The following is a 20962-nucleotide window of genomic DNA, read 5'->3' on the forward strand; positions in this document are numbered from 1 at the left end:
CTGTTGTTAAGGCATCAAAGAGTTAACTGAGGTTGTTGCATCATCTTCCTTATATGATCAAAACAGGAGTGATGATGATTACTACTCAATGATGTAGGTTCAATCCTGCCTATCAACACAGGCAGGCTGATCAGATCAAAGATACACTGCCCGGAACTACTGCCCACTACTGTTCACTACCACTGCACACCAAATACCTCACCAGAACTAGTACAAAGAATGATGGCACTCTGATGAGATTCTAACAGTGAAATCTTCATGAATCAAGGCCAGAGGAGGTTTATATATGGTGCCATATTATAAACTACAAAGGCCAGCAGTACAACTGAATGACCCAGGTCACTTCTTATGGATACAGTAAATCTATGAAGCTATGATTATAGCTACCTGATTTACCTCTAATGTTCTCTCACAGTCTAGTACAGTGTTATTTGTGATTTATTTCTCAATAATGCACAGAACACATTGGGATATTAATTCCATTATGAGCAGGTATTTTTAGGACAGAGCAACCCAAATTACAAGCCTGGTACCTCAACTCTTTCATTATATTGTAGCATTCTCTCAGTTCTTTAATATTTTAAAGTCAAACACCAGGGAGGAAAAAAGTCTATGTATTTTGGGTTGAAAAAAAGTAGGAGATATGGAAAGACCATTTACATAAACTGACTTGCAAATATTTTTCACAGGCAATACAATAACTGAATAAAGAACACCTACAATCAGTATTATAGTCAGTGTTTAAATATCAATGGTAAGTCAGGGTAAGACAGGTTGAGAAGAAAGTCCAGTGACCATCTTTCACCTCCTAATTCAACTTGGTTGACTCCGTACCTTGCTGATACAAGAGCTGGAAGAGCAGCAACATGCTATTCTTTTCCCTTATGTGGGTTTGCACCATAACACAAGGTGTAAACTGAAAAATGAACAAAAATGAGGTAGAGGTAAAAAGAAAGGAGAAAAAGAAAAGTTCTCCCAGTCAAGATCACAGTCTGGAAGACTGACATTCATGGACTAGGGAAGCTCAGAGAATGGAGACATTTGTCATGTCTCTCATTCTTTTGGTCCTAGGTCTTTAAGTATGGCTTTACTGTATCCACCATTCAACAAAAATTCATTTTATCATATGCTATGTGTATTTATATGTGTTATTTGTATTATATAATTCAATGTCTGCTGTAGTGAAAACTAGCAAAATGGTGAACAGACTTGTTAAATGCATTCAAAATCCAAATATTAATTATGTCTACCTCCTTTTCTTGACAAAGTATCTAAAGCAGAATTTGAATCATTTGTTGAATACCCTTACAAAATATCAGATATAAAAGGTTACTCACAGGATCTTTTTCAAGAGAATAAGAGGGCTGTTAAGAAGTTGGATCTTTCTTTGTAGGTTCTGGATATTAGCCCTTTGTCAGATGAGTAGATTGCAAAAATTTTCTCCCATTCTCGGGGCCTATCATGGGGAGGGGGGAGGGGGGAGGGATTGCATTGGGAGTTATACCTGATGTCAATGACGAGTTGATGGGTGCTGACGAGTTGATGGGTGCAGCACGCCAACATGGCACAAGTATACATATGTAACAAACCTGCACGTTATGCACATGTACCCTAGAACTTAAAGTATAATAAATAAATAAATAAATAAAATAAAAAAAGAAGTTGGATCTTTCAATGAGTATGCAAATGTCAGGATAGAGAGCAAGTAAATAGCACTGGTTATTACTAAGAATTCTGAGATTTGAAAACACTCATCTTGGGTAATCTCTTTTCCCAATAATCCCCCATTAAATGCAAGTTGTACTGAAATCTATTGTGTATTATAAAATAGCTAAGCAAATTATTGATTGCCATTTTGTTTCAAGAAGGCAAAGAGATATCTGTTATATATCTTGACATCTTTGGGTTATATGCCACATTTTGTAAAAAAAAAAAAAAACATTGATTAATTACCTTAAAAGTTACCGTAGACTAGAGATGACTCACTATGCAAGAGGTCTAATAGCCTGATCAATATGGGAAAAGCAAAGGCTACGTCTTTGCCCAGGCTCAGAAGGATAAAGGATACCATACATGCCATCCTCAAACTCAAGAGCGGCCCTCTTGATGATTCGTTCCCTTACGTCATCTCCAGGTTTAGCAGATTTGGCTTCCTCATCTCCCTCTTTCCGGATTGATAAACGCTTTAAATTAAACAGAAATAAATTATTCGTGGTTGAAGGTATGCTTTGTATTTTATCACTGCTGAAATAAATTTTACTGGAAAAAAGATGAGCTCGCTCCCATTATTATGAGACAAATCTGCAATATACCAGAGATTTAAAAAAATACTATGGGTGATATTTGATGGTAGAAATAATTCTTTAGGAACTAAATGAAAGTGGTCAGATTTGTTTAAAGAGGAAGATATGCTCTTCAGTCTGTTTGAAGCAAATAATCTGTTACTATCATCACACTGTCTGCTACTTCTGTTACTCTTCCAACTAACTTATCCTCTGGTGCACAGGGACTGGCCAGAAGAATGAAAGAGGAACAGACTTTGGGAATGTGTTTTTCAGGGCTATCAGAATGTGTTTACCAGGTGTTGCTGCTGCCAATTGCCTGTTTCCACCTGCAAAGTCTAGACTACTTTTACCACAAATGCATCACAGGAATCACAGAAATACGCAGAAACCAGCCAGGAAACTATTTCCTTTATTAAGTCTCTTTGACACAAACAGACTCATGTTTGCAAAAGTCGCATCCTTTCTTCCTAGGCCCCGACACTGGTTTTGTATTATAAAATGTCTTCCTGTTTGATATCTGTAAGGTAGATATCTCTGGCACCCTACTATATGTCTATTCTGTTGCTGATCCCTAGACACTTCTGAATCATGATAGTAATTCTGGCAAAGTGGCCGTTCTCTGTTCTCACTGGCTGATGATTTAGATATGTGTCCCCTCCAAATCTCAGGTTGAAATGTACTTTCCAATGTTGGAGGTGCGGCCTAGTGGGAAGTGTTGGATCATGGATGCAGATCCCTTATGAATTGGCTTAGTGCCATCCCCTGGGAAATGCAGGAGTTCTCCCTCTGTTAGTTTACACACCAGTTGGTTGTCTAAAGGAACTTGGCACCTTCTCTCTCTCTCGCCATGTGACATGCCTGCTTCCCCTTTTCCTTCTGCTCTGAGTAAAAGCTTCCTGAGGTCCTGACCAGAAGCAGATGCTGGTGCCATACTTCATGTATAGCCCACAGAAGTGTGAGCCAAATAAACTTCTTTATAAATTACCCAGTTTCAGGTATTCCTTTACAGCAATGCAATAGGGACAAACACACTGGCCTTAGAACACCTTCAATGCTCCTGGTACCTACATTCCTTGCCACAATCTCATACTCACCAGCTACCCACAGCCCGAAGCTAATTAGAATGACATTCTGCACTCTAGAAAAGTGCAAAGCACCTTCAAGATAGACAATTTTGAACAACCAAACATTAAGATAAGACTTCAGCAGGGGTAAAACCACCAAAGACATGATTATTCTTATGTCCCCTCTAAGACAGCCAGAAAAACTATACATCATAAATTAGGACAATAGAAGCCTGGTAGACACAGCCTAGAGAATCTCATGACATGGTGATACATATTTTGTGATGACAAGGCACTGTCAGACTGCACAGAGGCATAGATCATCGTATCCCCATTATGATAAGACACATGAGAAGCTCTTACTAAGATCCAAAACCAGACTTTCTGCTCAGCTCCAGTTCCCCATCATCTGGAATGGTCTCAAGGATGCATTATCTCTGTAACTGGATCCGTGAATACTGACAAAGCAGCTAAGTCAATTACCTCAATTCTTTTCTCATATTTTTCTCCCTTTATAAGGCGATGTACATAAATCTGAGGAATATGGATGTCTTCTGGAGCAAATGCTCCAATATCCACAATTTCTTCAACCTAGACAAACAGAAATTTCTTTCAAAGTTAGTGAAAGCTTAAAGTGAATATTTTTAATTTTTTTAAAAGTATATACATCTTCACACACAACTTAGGCTGGATACACGATGTAAATATATATGACAGAATATGAACATTTATCTATGTATGTCTATGTGCACATATGGGTAATGTCTATACACCTCCTGGACCCACAAAAGAGAAGAAATTCAAGTGCATGTTTCTGAACAGAAAATACAGACCATAGAGCTCCAGAAGTTAGCCTTTGCTTAAAAGAGTCTCAGTTACAAATTTGTCAAAATGTTTGTCAGTACGGCTGCTTGAACTTTCACAAATTGCAGCTCAACAATGCAAAACTTGATAGTACATTCCTTAAACACAGATTTTCCTAAATTAATGGGAAATTTATCATATCAAAGACAAAAATCTGTAATAACATCTGCATGGTCAATTGAATAGCTTTTTAAATAAAGATACGAATGCTATTTGTAACAGTTGTAAACTATTCTTGTTAGCTTCCTGGGATTGTGATACAACTGCAATTGCTGAAATAATTTACTTAAAGACAGATAATTCCAATATGGAAACTCAAAACTAAAATATGAATTAACAACTAGAAATACTCAATTTAATTAGAATCAAAGTCATTCACCAAGAATAAGGTCATATCATAACAACATGAAACGCCTCCACATTAGTCTGTTATTTTAGAATTCATTTAAAAGACAATTTTTCTATCAACATAAAACAGTTCAAAATAACAAGGATCAAGAAAAACTAAACTTGACATTGTTGTGGTCAAAGAATTAGCTTTCTGGTGACACACACGCACACAAACACACATACCTTTAAGTTGTGAGTACTCAGCTTAACAGATACACTATCTAAAGCAAATAATTGTCTGCTTCCATGAACTGACTTATACAAGGAGAGTTGTATTGATTTTTGTTTCCTAAACTATTCACTGAAATCTGGAAATCTGTGAGGTTAAGTAGCCCTTCTTATGCTGTTGTACTACTATACGCCTTCACTAGGCTCTTCCTACAGTGCAAGAATACCAGGGCTTACAGAAGACATTTTACTCATTGTGCAATGCACACAAATAGCTGAAAAAGGCAAGGACATGGTGGATTAAAGCTATCATCTTTGATAAACAGAAAAATTTTGACCAAAATCAAACAAAAATTCCAAGGAAAGATCAGAAAACATGTCAGCATCCAAGTTGAACTACTGGGTAGAGAGGCACCTGGGGATGAGTGAGGAGACAGGGAAAGTGGGGCCGAAGACCCCTTGCCACTGCACTCTATGTCCTCCCCTTGAAAACTCTCTATGCTCCAGTATTTTCTATTCAAGGTGGAGGTGGGGAATGCAGAGCAGCTAAGCACTACTGCTACCTCTTCAACTGGCTGGAACTTTCAGCCATTAGGGCTCATTCACATCTTTACATATTCAGTTTTAGCCTTCAAAGAAGTTGGTGACTTTAAAAATGTGTTTGTACATTAATCCAGTATCCTGAGGACAGACATGAAGATTTATTATTCATGAAAATACTAACCTCAAAATTTATGGTGTATCCATGTGATTAATCAATATTATGCACTCATAATATTTAATGACATCTCATAATATCATGTTTCATAAAATCAAGATTTTGTATAAGTAAATAAAAATTTATAGAAATGCACTTTGGCATAGACAATTATTTATATACCTACAGAAAACAAAAGGAAACACATGGAAATGCCAAGAATTGTTATCTCTGGGTAACAGCACAAGTTGTTTTTATTTTCCTTTTACTTTTATAATCAAAGGGAAACCCACAATGTTGTTTTTTCAAAAGATGTGATAAACACTAAGTTTCTAAAACTAGGAGATCATAAGTGGGGCATGTGATGAATCTCACAATTAGTTAGACATGTACCAAAGAGGGTATGTTAAAAAGAAAATAGAGATTCCAAGAAAAACTGAAGTTTCTAAACCCTAAAAGCAGTCACAACATTATGAGCTAAACTAAGGAAACCCTTCTTGCCTGCATATTTGAAAATAATAATGCGAATTATTTTTCACGCCTAATGTTGCTCCAAAAGGTCAGGCCCTCAAATCTCTTGCTACAATTGAGACAGCAGCTTCCTATTTGGTCTTCCTGCCTCACCCTCTAGCAGGGGCAAGGAACATAATAAAAAAGGAAGAAAAAAAAAATCAGTATTGCTCACTTAAACTGAAAATGCTGATGGAAACCCGTCACTATTTTCTTTTGGTTCCACCAAAGAATGTTTCAACAGAAAACACCAAATCAAGACAAAGCTTCATTACCAAGGACAATTACATCATAACTCTCAGAACTAACAGAATGAATGTGTCCTGGTAAAACAACTCTGATAAGCAAGAATCTAGCTAAACATAAACAATTACATGTTTTGTCATCCTAATATGAATAGTTTTCAGACTGTAGAAAATGCATGTGCAGCATTTGTCAAAATAACAACACTCAACAGTATTGAAAACATCTATACAAAAATCAAAGCTTTCTCAGAGTTGGTTAGCGGAGTTAATAGCTAAGAAAGAAAATATTTGAAGTACAAACCAAAAGAAGAAAACATGTTTTCAGACAATCTATGAAAAGTGTTAAAAAAAAAAAATGAAGAGGCAGAACTATCTTAATGCTAGCTATTGAAGGGACTGACTTCAGTGCCAGTTTTGTGTGATCTTGAGAACAGTAAGAAAGAAACAATGGAAGGATTAAAAAGTCTAGTGATATCAGGTGATAACATAAGCATTACTGGAAAACCTGATGAGAAAATGATGACTAAAATGAGCTGGTTAGGAAAAACTAAAAATAAAAGACCCCCAGATCCCTTACCAAAGACTGCAGAGTTTTCCTCCTGAAGTTAGAAATGGGTAAGACAGAATAAAGGACAAAGAAAAAGCCTCAGGGCAAAGCAATAGGCAGATCTAAGTGTCCTCAGGCAAGATCGAGATGGAAGAAAGGTAGCTAAGAACAACCTGGACTTTTCCATGGCACTATGAATAGATGTCATGTCCCACCACTTGCTACAACCAGAAATCCAGACATTTGAGGCTTCTCTAATTGGTACTCGTCTTCAGTCATTAACAGAAAAATAGATACTAGGAAATATTGTTATTGATTTGAACTTTGTTTTAAAAGGTTGCTTTCTCTGCCCTGCACTCTTCCTACTTTATAACTCTGAAAACTTATTTTAAAGCTTAGAGAAGGATAAGAATTCATCCCTTGGTGACAATGTGTTTGTGATTGCTTGGCAAACATTACTTATATCTAGGTAAGGGAAGAGAGGAGCTGCAAGGCAATAACGTCCTCATTTTTTATTTTATTTTAGTGACAACCTCAATCTGTTATAGACACAAAAACGGGACCAACCCTAAATGGTGTTAGTGAAAAATGCTGCACACCTGCAAAACTCTGTGTATGATACAAAGTAAGGGCTGTTGAGAGGGAGGAAGGGGAAGACTCACATTCCAGACTTTCTTCCTGACTCATTTTAAGTTTCAAAAAAGTTTAGGAGGAACGTGCTTCTTTTGCCAAAAAGAAAAGAAAAAATCAGAAAACAAGCAATAACGTCTAGAATCATGAGAAACATTAACTCCAAAAGAGAGGGGAGAAAAAAGCAGCTGTGGAAGACTAGAAAAATAGAAGGGGGAGACAATAAGCAATAAGAGAAGTTACAAGTTAAATGCAGAGGTGCTCTGGATGTTAAAATGAGTAAAATGAAGAGAAAATGTGAATAAGACCTCATGTTCAATAGATCAATAGGATAACTATAGTTAATAATCTACTGTACCTCTCAAAGCAGCTAGAAGAGAGTAATTTGAATGTTCTTAGCATAAAGAATAGATAAATATGGTAATGGATATCCCAATTACCCTGATTTGATCTTTATGTTATATGAATATATCAAATTATCACAGGTACCCTGAAAACATACAGGTCTATTATGTATAAAAAAAAATAACTTTTTAAACAAGAGGCAATGTAGAGAAAGGGGAGGTCAGCATGTAAGGCATCTTTCTCAAAGATTCAAATGAAGAGAAAAAAATCCAAAGGAGCAAGAAAGTGAATATATTCTTAGGTTTCATGCTAAGGAATGATAGGATCAGTACAAAAACACGGAAGAAAATGGTATGAAAGCTAAAAAGGCCAAGGACAGATACATATGGTCTTAGATGTCTATAAGGAAATGCACAAAGATGGAAAAGTTGAGGGGCTACTAACGAATTCGCAACCTTTAAAATGGTGGTACATATGATTGCATAGTCATTATTGAAACTGAGTAGATGGGATCTCCTGCCAACAGACATTCCACAATGCCCAATGAAAAATAAACATAACAAAAAAGCATGTTCTGTCAAGAAAATATGCATACAACTGGGATGCCACTGACCTAGGCATGAAGTGTGGTAAGGAATATTTAAAGTGAGTTTAAAGGGAGAAAGAATATCACACTGATCGTTATATAATGCCCAAAGACAGAGATGATATATTTGTAATAGAAGTGACAAAAATTGGCTCAAATAAGAGATGCCAATTATTTGAACATCTTCTATTCATCACAGTCTGCTGATAACTCTGTATTGCCTTCTGGTAACTTCTGTATTGCCTTCAGAATAAAACAGTGAGAGAAACCATGATTCAGGACCTCTAACCAGCAAGAATAAATTGCTTGGTAAAGTAGAAATGACAGAAATATTGAGAAAAAAATGACAATGTAAAATTGGAATTGGAAATAGACCAGGAAGTGAATCCTAAACGTACACAGAAATATATCCTGGTCTTTGAAGAAAAGATTTCAGTAAGTTCAGAGAAAAGAGAAGCAGGATCAAGAGGTCAGAAACTCAAAATGACAAATGGGCTTATGAAAGATGAGGACTGCAAAACTTCCATTCTGACAATATGAACATGGGTTATATTGACAAGGAAGAGAATGGTTATAAAGAAATGAGTGGGCCAGGCGCGGTGGCTCAAGCCTGTAATCCCAGCATTTTGGGAGGCCAAGACGGGCGGATCACGAGGTCAGGAGATCGAGACCATCCTGGCTAACACGGTGAAACCTCGTCTCTACTAAAAAAAAAAAAAAAAAATTACAAAAAAACACACAAAGAACTAGCCGGGCGAGGTGGCTGGCGCCTGTAGTCCCAGCTACTCGGGAGGCTGAGGCAGGAGAATGGCGTGAACCCGGGAGGCGGAGCTTGCAGTGAGCTGAGATCCGGCCACTGCACTCCAGCCTGGGCAACAGAGCGAGACTCCATCTCAAAAAAAACAAAACAAAACAAAAAAAAAAGAAATGAGTATAACAACATGGATAGCTTTGTGTTTCTTCATATTTTATCAGGGCTCCCACAAAAGAGACACGTATGACCTACGACAAATGGAAGTTATGAAACCTTAAGAGGTCTATCAAAATCAGAATGAGATGAGGACTCCTCAAAATGCTCAAGATGAGGAAAGGGTGGCTCCTGGGATGATTTTGTCTTTGCTGCTGCTGCTGGAGAATTTGAAAATGATAATCACTACTGTTTGGGCAGAAGACAGGAAAAAACAGAGCAGTTGAATTTCATTTTGTTTCTGACTTCACCAGGAAGAAAGTAAGTAGAACTAGTATGATTATGAAGAAATTCAATTCCAAGAAGAGATACCCAGATTCTCTGTACCAATTCTAGGCTGTAGACCCACAACATCTATATCCCAGGACCCTTAAAGAGCCTGAAGATACGATAACAGAATTACAGTCAAGCGAAAAATGGTAGAGGTGTCAACTGAGAGGCAAATATACTCCTTTTCAAAAGGAGGGCTCAATCTACAACAGTATTCTAAAATGGATTATTATATACGTGGTCTAGATGGCCATAAAGAGAGAAAACAATTGGACAGCAGTCTAAGTCTTCCCCCCAATTAAATCATGTCATACGATCTTTATTAATTTGTGATCAGGCTAGAACATAAGTAGGCCAGGAAAAAAGCACAGCGTGTAGTTCCACAGAGCCTCTGATCCAGCCCTTCACATAAGAGTCTTATAGACATAGCGGAAAAATGTGACTTGAGCTCATTCACTTAAAATTAACAAATACAAACTAAGCACCTACTAGATTTGGCAAGGAAGAAAACAGAAGAGGTGTATGCTCTGGTGTACGGAAAGGTAGACAAATACTTGAAGAACCATAAGTATATGGTGGCTTGACAAAGCCTTAGGGGGAAGTCTTCAGTGCTGTGGTTTTTAACTTTTGAGGGTACATGTACTACTTTAAGAATCTCATGGGTCATTTCAGGTACACAAAGGTTTCTTTAGGTATAAAATCCTTTGTAAGATTCCACGGAATTACTCCACAGACATCTGTCCACCCTCGTCCCCTAGCCAGCCTAGAACCCCGCACTAACGATTTGATGTCTTTGTCCTATCCTGTTCAGTCAACATATTTACAAGGCTTTAAATGAAGATAAGGAAGTCAGCATTATAGTTAAGGGGCAAGGGTTTGGGTGCATCTCTTTCTCTAAGAGAGAAGACAATCTGATGCTCATTCCTCCAAGTATTTACCAAAAGAAGTGACAACCATATTCAGGGAGTTGAACCACTCTTTTAAATGCCCCAAGGACGGTATGCCCCTAGAACAAACCAATTACCTTTATACCACAGTCATAAAGAGTCAGTTTTTCTTTCTTGCAATCAAGTGAGCTATTTCTTACCATTAAAACATAGTGCCTGACATAAAACTGTCTGGTTGTAGTAGCAAGAATAGTTGTATTTCATCTGATCATTAGCTTTCTTTTATATGTACTATTAACTATATAAATACTTTGATTTTTATTTGGCATCCCAGGCCTCACTCATGTTTATCACTATAGTATCAATTTTTAGTCCAATCCTAGAACCACTGTACAGTTCTACCATTCCTTTTCATTCTTATAGCTCTGTTCTTAATTGATGCTATCATGTATATTTATGTCTTATAAGCTATTTTAAATCATCTTTGGGAAAAAAAACAGGTAAAAATTAAACAGCACATTTATCAAACTGGAAACTGATCCAAGGCCAGAAAGAATAGCTAATTCAATGAAGACAGAAAATGATCTCTACTGGTTAGGGAAATAAAATGGGCAAGTGTTAACTGAATGAACTTCAGCAGGGAGTAAAGTTAATGTCCTAAAATACCTGGCCTAATAGTTTTTTGAAATGCAAATAGAAAGGTTTAGCTAACCACCAGTACAAAGACTATTACGTGACAGAAGTACTTCCAAACACCAAGAGTCTTCCTTTCTCTGTTTGCTGTCCAGTCTCAGAGTTGGTGATAGCACCTTCAACGTAATGTACCTCAATAGAAAACAAAAACAGTCCTTCCTCCCTACAATGCCTCATTTTAAAATGCAGGATGTGAAAAATGGATAAAGCAGTCTAAACTCTAGAGGAAAAGCTTTATCTGAAATAACTCAGTTTGTTAAAACTGACTAGCAGCAAAATTAATAGCTTACATATTAAATCCTTATATTATACAACTTCTGACCCATATTGATTTGAAAAAAAGTAGAAATGTTACTTCATATACCATCCCAATAGTTTTTGTAATATGGAAGAATTGTTTAAAAAAATTAAAAGCAGTTTAAATATTTTCATTTCCACTGACTCTCAAACCAAGCTAAAACAGCAAAATACCAGCATTGATTAGACTAACACTTTATTTTTATTTTACTTTTTGAGATGACATCTCATTATGTTGCCCAGGTTTGTCTCAAATTCCTGGGCTCAAGAGATTCTCCTGCCTCAGCCTCCTGAGTAGCTGGGATTACAGGCATGCACTACTATGCCCAGCTGCTAACATTTTTTGTTTGCCCAGAAATGCCAATCTTCTCTTTATGTGTGACTTACTAACATTCAGGCAATATTCTAAATATCCAGATTTCATTTGTCATATCTCTTTTAAAAAAGAAACTTCATTAGGACTGTAGCAAATCCAGAGAAATAATTAAAATGAATACAGCTACCCAAAGGAATTAAAATACATCTAACATGTTCATTCAAAGCACCAGTCTTATCTGTAATAGATTTTAAAAAATTACACCATTATCATATACCCCAAGGAAAACAGGGAGACCTAATATAATTAATAGAATTAAACGAGGAACATTTTCTAGTGAAGAGAGTCACAGAGAAACAGTAAGAGAAAAAGTTTGTGTTGGGTTTTTACAGCTACAGAAAGGCTGCCTATTGGTAATGCCAATTCAACTTTAAAATGTTACTCTAAGACTGTTTCCTTCAATTTGAGGCTGTTAATCATCTCTGAAGCACTTTATAATGCAGGAACACAACACTTAACACATAAAATGCAAAATGGGATTGGGTTAAACCCTAGCATTTCCAGAACACAGTTAATGGCTGCTAAATCTAACAGATTTCATTTGAATTCAGCATGAGAATGACTCAACAGTCCCTAAATTTAAAATTGTTTAGCATGTGCATTAGAAGAATTTTACTTTATTTCATTTTTTTAAATGTCCTCCACGTTTTCATTTCTGCAGAGCAGTAAGTAGAGCAGAATCCTACATATTTCATTAAGAAAATTAAGATGCCATGTTTGTTTTCCCTGATTTATATGAGGTAGATATGAAATGGAAAAATAAACTTTAAAACAAAATATTTATTCCTCTCTGTGGTTCAATTTTCAAAACTAGATCTTTAAGTCCTAAAGAAATTCAAACATGTTTATCACATTTCAACTATGACTTTAGCATTATGATCATATGGCTCTTCTCTTAGTACAAGTAAGGGGATGCACAATCAGTTTTACTGCTGGCACCACTTGGTTCAGGTTTTTCTAACTCACTGAATTACAGCATCTACTCATCACTGGGAAAACAGGGCAAGTCTTAATTTTGGTGTTAAATTAAATAATTCAAACTTAAAGCTCTTGGAATTTTAAATCATTCTGACCCTTGAGAGGAGTGTGGCTGTGCAGCCAGGGTCTCTTGGCATGCAGCTGCAACTTCTGCCCTTTTTTCTATAAATAATTAGAAAAACCAAACAGCACTACAGATAAGACCCACTTAAGATCACTACCCTTCTTCATGGAGTAATAAACTAACCTTCCTTGAGTCAAATCATTATAACATATTATCTAGTCTCATATGGAAAATGTTGTGGTACTGCTAGAATTTCTGTGCCTCTATCAGTGAAAACTTTTCAATATTGGCATGCTAACCCCATTTGTTTATAGAGTGTCTCCTGCGTGGCTACCCTCAGACCGTACTCAAACTCTACACTTAATCATATCTTCTGAATCTCATTATTTATGGTTGACAGTAGCCATCATTCAGACAATGACTGAAATCTACCATGAGTAAAGCTGATCAAGGTCCCAAATCCAAAATATCTTCCTGGCATATAAACTCATCCCCAAAACTCAACACCATATTTGAAAAGTCTTAATTTTTCAAATATGGTGATCAAATATGATGATTAAAAGAAGAGTAGGAATGGTTGATAATGAACAGCAATTTATTGATGTCAATATTTAGTAAGGGACATTTTAGCCCATATAATTCTAATGCCATGTATTTCACTGAGCTTTCCTATGGATAAAAAAAATAAGACAGTATGATAAACAAAGTACTGGATTTGAAGTCAGAAGACATAGATTTGTGGTTTCAGCCCTAACATCATCTAATACTACGTTCTTACATGAATCACCTAAAGTCATTTCACCTTTAAAATGAAAAAGTTGAACTGTAAATCAAGTCTAATATTCTTCCCAGCACTTGCATGATCGTTAAGTCTATACTAGTTCCTAGATATTCTATTACAAGACCATAAAGTATGCACGTTATTGTGTAGTATCTTTCTAACTATTCTGGATATTGAACACTCTAGATTAACGTCATCTTACTGGACATATCGGTTAAATGAAAAACATGATTTTAATTCCATGCCACGCAGCATATCTTCAATACCCCTCTGTACTTGTGTACTTGCTATATCCATCCTTTTCTGACCAAACAGGCTGTTGAATTTACAAGGCCAGTTTATTTGCCAATTTATTACTTTATAACCCTTTGTATAACTAGGTAACTACCATATGGCTTGTTTTGCTTTTGCAGAGTAATAAAAGCTTACTGAATGAGACACACTATACCAGCCAATACTAAAAGGCACACCTTGAGATAAAATGATCTCAGAGAAGTCAGAGGAAACTAGTCACAGTAATAAGGAAGGGAGTTACAGAACAGTTGGTGGCACATTATCAAGACTCTCAATGCAGGACTGACAATGGCCTCAAATATAAAACCATCAGGAAGAACCACTGAACACAAGGCATTTTTGCTTTCTTAGACCATGGCAGGATAATGATGTCAATCAAGTAAAATACATAGAACATTTCTAAGCCTGCGAAGTGTTGTGTATGTTTTGAACCTGCTGACTCAGTGACTTAAATATCATTTAATGAGCAGCTATTATGTCCCAGGCATTGTGTTACATACTGGGACTACTGAGATGAGTAAGACAAGGTCCTACAAGGTGCTCACAGTTTCATGGAGAAGACAGGTAACCAGAGAATCACAATAAAACATGAAAATAAGTGCAATAATAGAGGGAACATTCCACTGACCAGGCAGAAAATCAGCCACAAAAAGAGGGAGAACATTCTAGGCAGTAGGAATGTCAAGGGCAAAGGGTAGGGAAGGATGTGATCTCATGAGAGAATGTGAGGATGTGTTATTTGTCAAAGGACCTAGGGTACACTGGAAATAAAAGCATTGCATCAGAAGTCCAAAATTTTATTCTGTGGAATGAGGAACCTAATTTTGGAAAAGCTATCAGAAATGGTAAGAGCTAACTGAACAAAAAAGGAAATATGATGTCCTTTACACTTCAAAAAATTCTCAAGAGAGTTCACTTTAGTTAATGCTGCTGGGACAGTTTCTTCTGATTATTGTGGCTTCTCGCCAGAAAAAAATTTAACACATTGGCAATTACCTTTTCTCGCTTTTATTAATTTTTGGTTGTGCACCTGGATTTTCAAGGGGCCTAGTAAAAGGCCATATTTGCATATGTTCTAATATTAGGAGACTGCCAGATGCTACATGCTCAAACTATACTAATACATGAAAATAATCTGTTTGTAAGACAAAAACTAACAAAAGGGGTCAATGAATCACATTTATCACTTTTTCCCACATTTCTTACAAAATCATTTATATAAGCCATGACTTTAAGATGCCTTCTTTCAGTTTTGTCCTTTAACCAGAAAGATTTGAAGAGTGACTCCTTTAAAAAAAAAAAAAAAAAGAAAGAAAGAAAAGAAAGAAAAAAAGCAACTAATTTTTCAAATGAAACAATCTTGCATAAGCCCTAATTATCACTTCAGTATTTGTAGACTAGATCTATATTTGAAGTTGGAAAAAAATACCATTTTTTGACAAGATCTCTGGAAGGAGTGAGGAAAGCCACTATTATTTTTAATCAGAATGACTCTCAAATCATAAGTTATATTTTTAACACAAACATGAAATAAATTGATAAGTAGGTCACAAGTTGTTAAACCAAAAGAGAGCAAAATTAGGAAAAGGAATCCATGTCATTCTTTGTATGAAGATAATTTTTTTTAGGAGAACATCCCCTGAGTTTGTATCAGTGACAGTGTACCTTATTTAATAACCTTTCAAGAGGGAGTATCATAAAGATTCTAAAACCATTAATATGTTAGAAATGCACTCTGGCTCTTCCTTTTTTGGCAGGTGGGGGACGGAGCTTCACTCTTGTTGCCCAGGCTGGAGTGCAGTGACGGGATCTCAGCTCACTGCAACCTCTGCCTCCCAGGTTCAAGCAATTCTCCTGCCTCAGCCTCTCGAATAGCTGGGATTACAGGCACACGCCACCACAACGATTAATTTTTGTATTTTTAGTAGAGACAGGGTTTCACCACATTGGCCAGGCTGGTCTCGAACTCCTGACCTCAGGTGATCCGCCTGCCTCAGCCTCCCAAAGTGCTGGGATTACAAGCTTGAGCCTTTTTTTTTTTTTTTTTTTCCTAACATAATCTATGTCCTCATTAGCAACGAGATTATTTTGTGAGAAATCACGACTGTAAGTTTTAGAAGGTTATCTCAAAACAGTGAATCAACAGCACTTGACTCACACCTTATTTTATGAAGGGGCTCTGTGGGTATAGCTGCTGGCCATGGTTACCTTCTCTCTGGGAATCTTATCCATATTTACTTCCACAACTGGTTACTGCTCTAGGTTCAAAATGTTCTTCCTTTTCTAGTCTACTAACTATAGGCAATCAAGTTCTTGTCCTGGGTCAAGCAGCCAGGAGGATTCTCCAGGAAGCTGGGTTCTAATCTAGAGTGCCTGGCTCCAGAGCACACATATCAACCATACCCTGTACCTTTTCTTCCCTCTCACACAACTCCTCAACTAAGTGGGAGGTTTAAGAACACTTGGGAATAAAATACTAGTGACATTCCCATTAAAATAAGACACAAAATCACAAAAGAAATAGTCAATAAATATATGGAAAATATTTCATGTCTCTTGTCAAAGATATCCAGTTAAAACTATAGGGTGGCATTTTTCACCTAGCAAGTTATCAAGTGTTTAAAGTACAACATCCATGTTGTTGAGAGTAGTTCCAAATGATAGTTTTACATATCACTGAGGGGTTATAACTGAAGTTATCTTTCTAGAGAATAATTTAGCAATACTTTCCAAAACCTTAAAATGTTGATGCTCATATAAAGAAAACTACCTCTAGAAATGTGGTCAAATAATCAGACATGCACAAAAACAATATTCACTAAAGCGTTAATAGTGAAAGATGGAAAATATGAAAGTCCAACAATAGAATTGTTGATATGTTTTACTATTAAAATATCTTCCTTTAGGGATTAGTGAGCTGCAAAATCATGCTTAATGTTTTATGTAATGAAATATACATTATACTAAAATGGTCCCTATTTTATAAAAAGAAACATTATGTATGAACAGGAATTAAAGAAAATCAAGCCAAGACACTTCCATGTTTTCTCTCAAGTCTCTTTGTTCCATGCAGAAAGTGTCTCCCCATCCCATTATGGCCCATCCTCACCCAAATGTCAATCAAGATGGCAAGTGTAAAATGCCTTAAGTCTTCTCCTTCCTTCACAAATGACCTTATTTTTCTTGTTTATCTGCATAAACAAGGCCAAGAAGTGGAGAGGGGTTGCATGGGGTTAGTGCCATAAACTCTCAGCAAATCACCATCAGGATCCCACAGCAACCACTATCTTTATTATTGAATTGGGCACTCACTGCTCTATGTACAACTTATTTTCAGGTTAGTCTTATCTCAACTAGATTGTAAGATGCTCTGAAACAATCAGTGTCTTACGTAGCAAATCCTTAACATTTGTATACCTAATAGCCATGTTGTTGGCTACATCCCCAAGCAACTCTGAAGGTAGCAATTTGTAGTTTTGGTAAGCTAGAAACTTCACTCAATATGCAGCTGAAATGGACTTCAAAGACAATTACCTGTCTCCCACATTTAACCAAAGAATTATTTTTATCTACACAGGGACACACATGCAGTCACTTCCTGAAGAAAACATTGCCTCTTTATGAAAGTCAGTACACAGTGCCAATAAAGTGGTTCTTAGATGTGTAGGAAAAATACAAGAAATGAAATATAAAATTCAACAATGGCTCAGAATCAGAGCATGAACAAGTCTATCATATATTCTACATGGAAACAAAAATAGGCAATTTATTAATCTTTCAGGAAGCATTCCAACCAACATAGTGGTTTAATTCCAAGGAGTGTAATTGATAGATTTGGTAAGAGTTTGTTTAGTTTTATAAGAAAACACCAAACTGCAAAGGAAGTTGTACAGCATTTTGCATTCTCACCAGCAATGATTGAGAGTGCCCGTGGTTTTACCTCCTCATCAGCATTTGGTTGTTAGTGTTCTGACTTTTAGCCATTCTAATACGTGTGTAATGGTATCTCACTTAGGTTTGCAATTCCCTAATGATATGACGTTAAGCATCTTCTCATATGCTTATTTGCCATTTGTGTATCTTCTCTAGTAAGGTGCCTGTTCAGATTTTACCTATTTTGTGATAGGGTGATTTTCTTATTGTTGAGTTTTAATTGTTTTTGTATATATTTGACACCAGTCTTTTATATGATACATGTTCCAAATATATTCTCCCAAACCACAGTTTGCCATTTTATTCCCTGTACAGCGCCTTCTACAGAGCAGTGGTTTTAAATTTTAATGAAGTCCAACCTATCAGGTGTGTTTTCTCTCATGGATCATGTTTTTATCTTAAAAAGCATGGCCACTTTTTCCTTGTTATTTCCTATGGGTTTTCTATTTTACACTTTACATTTAGGTCTTTACTCCTTCTTGAGTTAGTTTTGTCAGGTATTTTAATAGAATTTAAATAAGAAATTGAGAACCAAAAAGGCAAAAAAGCACGCAGGTGACACGATCTAGTAACTGCAGGAGGAACAAAGAGAAGTAAATGGAACTGGTGCTGGGGCCAGGGGTTTCTGAGAGCTGGGATCCAGACCCCTAAGGGGAGTCACAGGAAGCAGCCACTACTGGTAGCTCATGAGGCTAGTTCTGCAGTAGCAGTTTGGGAGTTGGGGGGAGACCAGATATAAGAACTGCCGCACCATAAACATTAAGAATTGTTCTGTTTTTGTGAATAACTGACCTTTTTATCATTATGCACCACCCCTCTTTATCCCTAATAGTTTTCCTTGCTTTGAAGTCTACTTTGTCTGAAGTTAATATAATTGCTCCAACTTTTGTTTTGTTTTCTTTTGAGACAGTTTCACTCTTTTGCCTAGGCTGGAGTTCAATGATCTTGGCTCACTGCAACCTCCGCCTCCCGGGTTCAAGCGATTCTCCTGACTCAGCCTCCCAAGTAGCTGGGATTACAGGCATGTGCCACCATGCCTGGCTAATTTTTTTTATTTTTAGTAGAGACAGGGTTTCGCCATGTTCATCAGGCTGCTCTCGAACTCCAATCCGCCTGCCTTGGCCTCCCAAAGTGCTAGGATTACAGGTCTGAGCCATTGTGCCCAGCCTAATTGCTCCAGCTTTCTTTTGATTAATGTTAGAATAATTTTTTCCATCCATCTCTTTACTTGTAATTTGTGTCTACATATTAAAGTGGATTTCTTGTAGACAACATATAGCTGAGTCTTGTTTTTAATCCACTTTGAGTCTTAATTGTTTGGTATATTTAGACCAGTAACGTTCAAATTATTTAGTTGGATTAGTATCTACCATATTTACTACTATCCTCATCATGGTCCTTGTTCTTTATTCTTTTTGCCCTCCACTCTTTTCTGCATTCTTTAGTTTTACTTAACCTTTTTCATATAATTCTTTTTCTGCCTTTTTTGTTACACTTGAGTTTGCAATATATATTTACAATTAATCCAAGTCCTCTTTCAAATAGCACTATATCACACTATATTACTTCACAAGTAGTGCAAATATCTTAAAACATGGTATCCCCAGCACTTGTCTCTTATAACATTGCAATCATTCATTTCATTTGAAGGCCGGCCTTGTTAATGCTCTGGGTATATTTCAAAATGTCCACTTTTCCCTACTCCCCTTGCCAGAAGCACAAGGAAATTTTCCTTTAGTCTTCCCCAAAACTCTGGTAGGGATCCTAGAGGTAAAACTCACAGAAATATGAAGCCCCTCCCAAGACCAGACCACTCTGGGATCTAACTCTCAAACTTGTCCACATGAGCCTCCAACAATTCATCAATTATAGTTTGAGTTTTTCTACCCCAGGACAGGTTCCCATGGAGATTTCTGCTACTAGGCTTCTGCTCCAGTAAGTTGTGATTCTCCATATTAGCCCGTCTCTCTCCAATTTGGGGGGTAGTGGTTTGCCCTGTGACTAATCCTCTGATGGATCTAAGAAGAACTGTAGATTTTTCAGTTTATTCAGCATTTTTCTTATTGTGAGAATGGGTGTGGCAACTTTCCATCTCCTTGCATGTTTGACCTGAAATTGGAAGTGGTTATTTTTTAAATAATCATTACCAGTAGTTATTACATAGAATCCTAAAGTTTCTATTTTGAATTCAAACAACTATATAATACTATCTACCTCATTTTCAATTGGGGGGAAAAATTATATCTTCCTAAATGTGAAGGTTCTCATTTTACAGCTTTTAGGAGATTATCCTATTTCATATGCTCTAAAAGGTTAACATTACTGAACAATTCTTAATTTTGCATTTATGAAAGTATTAACATTATTCTGGGGCTACACTAAGTTAACTGAAAAATTCAGTCAACTAAAGGTCTATGAACCTGCAAGTAAGGAGACTGTAAATTAGATAAAATTGTTAACATTGCAAAGCATAATGTAAAATGCACCTCAAAATATACCAAACATCATTTGTTTTTGCTTCAGAACATAAGCTTTAGAGGCACAAAGAAGTGTTTAGATCTTAACTCTTCCCCCTACCACTTTTTAAAGTCTTTCCTTATCCTTATTTGTTCTTCTATAAAATATAGACAATAAAACTGACCTCACTGGGTTACTATAAAGTGTTTTGCATGTAAGTGCATGGTATAAACAGAAGTTGTCGCTATTCTTGTTTTCATAATTATTAGGTTATATATCTCCTTCAACTGATATTACCACTATTGAAAATATGTCAATTATAGCATCTACCACACTCTATGTAGAGCACACCTTAGCTATATAGAGTCTACTTGGACCATTTCACTGCCCCTATTTCCTGGGAATGAATTACATTAAGAAAGTTTTCCATTCCGTTTTCCTATCTCCTTATAAAACCTAGTCCTCAATCTACATATAAAATATTACCTTGTACATTAAAAACACAAACCACAGAGGAAAAATAAGTGAAAACACTTTGAGTGCAAACATATTCAGATGCCAAGAGCACTGAACAAAAAACTATAAATAAAACAGCAGCTAAAATACTTTTTATAGCAGAAGCTGAGTTATAAAA

General features: G+C 36.4%; 1 protein-coding gene across 4 annotated transcripts in view; it reads right to left on the reverse strand.

The window, feature by feature from the left end:
* The window catches only part of OXCT1 (3-oxoacid CoA-transferase 1), a 144522-nt gene that overhangs the window by 79070 nt on the left and 44490 nt on the right, over nt 1-20962 (reverse strand). For 2 of the 4 annotated variants that reach the window (XM_005556800.5, XM_015451333.4), the window contains exons 8-9: nt 3833-3940; nt 2069-2183 (exon numbers count right to left, since the gene is read on the reverse strand). The exons of the other annotated variants lie outside the window; for them this stretch is intronic. In XM_005556800.5, the coding sequence (XP_005556857.1) occupies nt 2069-2183; nt 3833-3940 (223 nt within the window). The remainder of the gene's footprint in view (nt 1-2068; nt 2184-3832; nt 3941-20962) is intronic. 4 annotated transcript variants of the gene reach the window in all.

Source organism: Macaca fascicularis, chromosome 6 (assembly GCF_037993035.2).
Source record: "Macaca fascicularis isolate 582-1 chromosome 6, T2T-MFA8v1.1".
Lineage (NCBI taxonomy): Eukaryota > Metazoa > Chordata > Mammalia > Primates > Cercopithecidae > Macaca > Macaca fascicularis.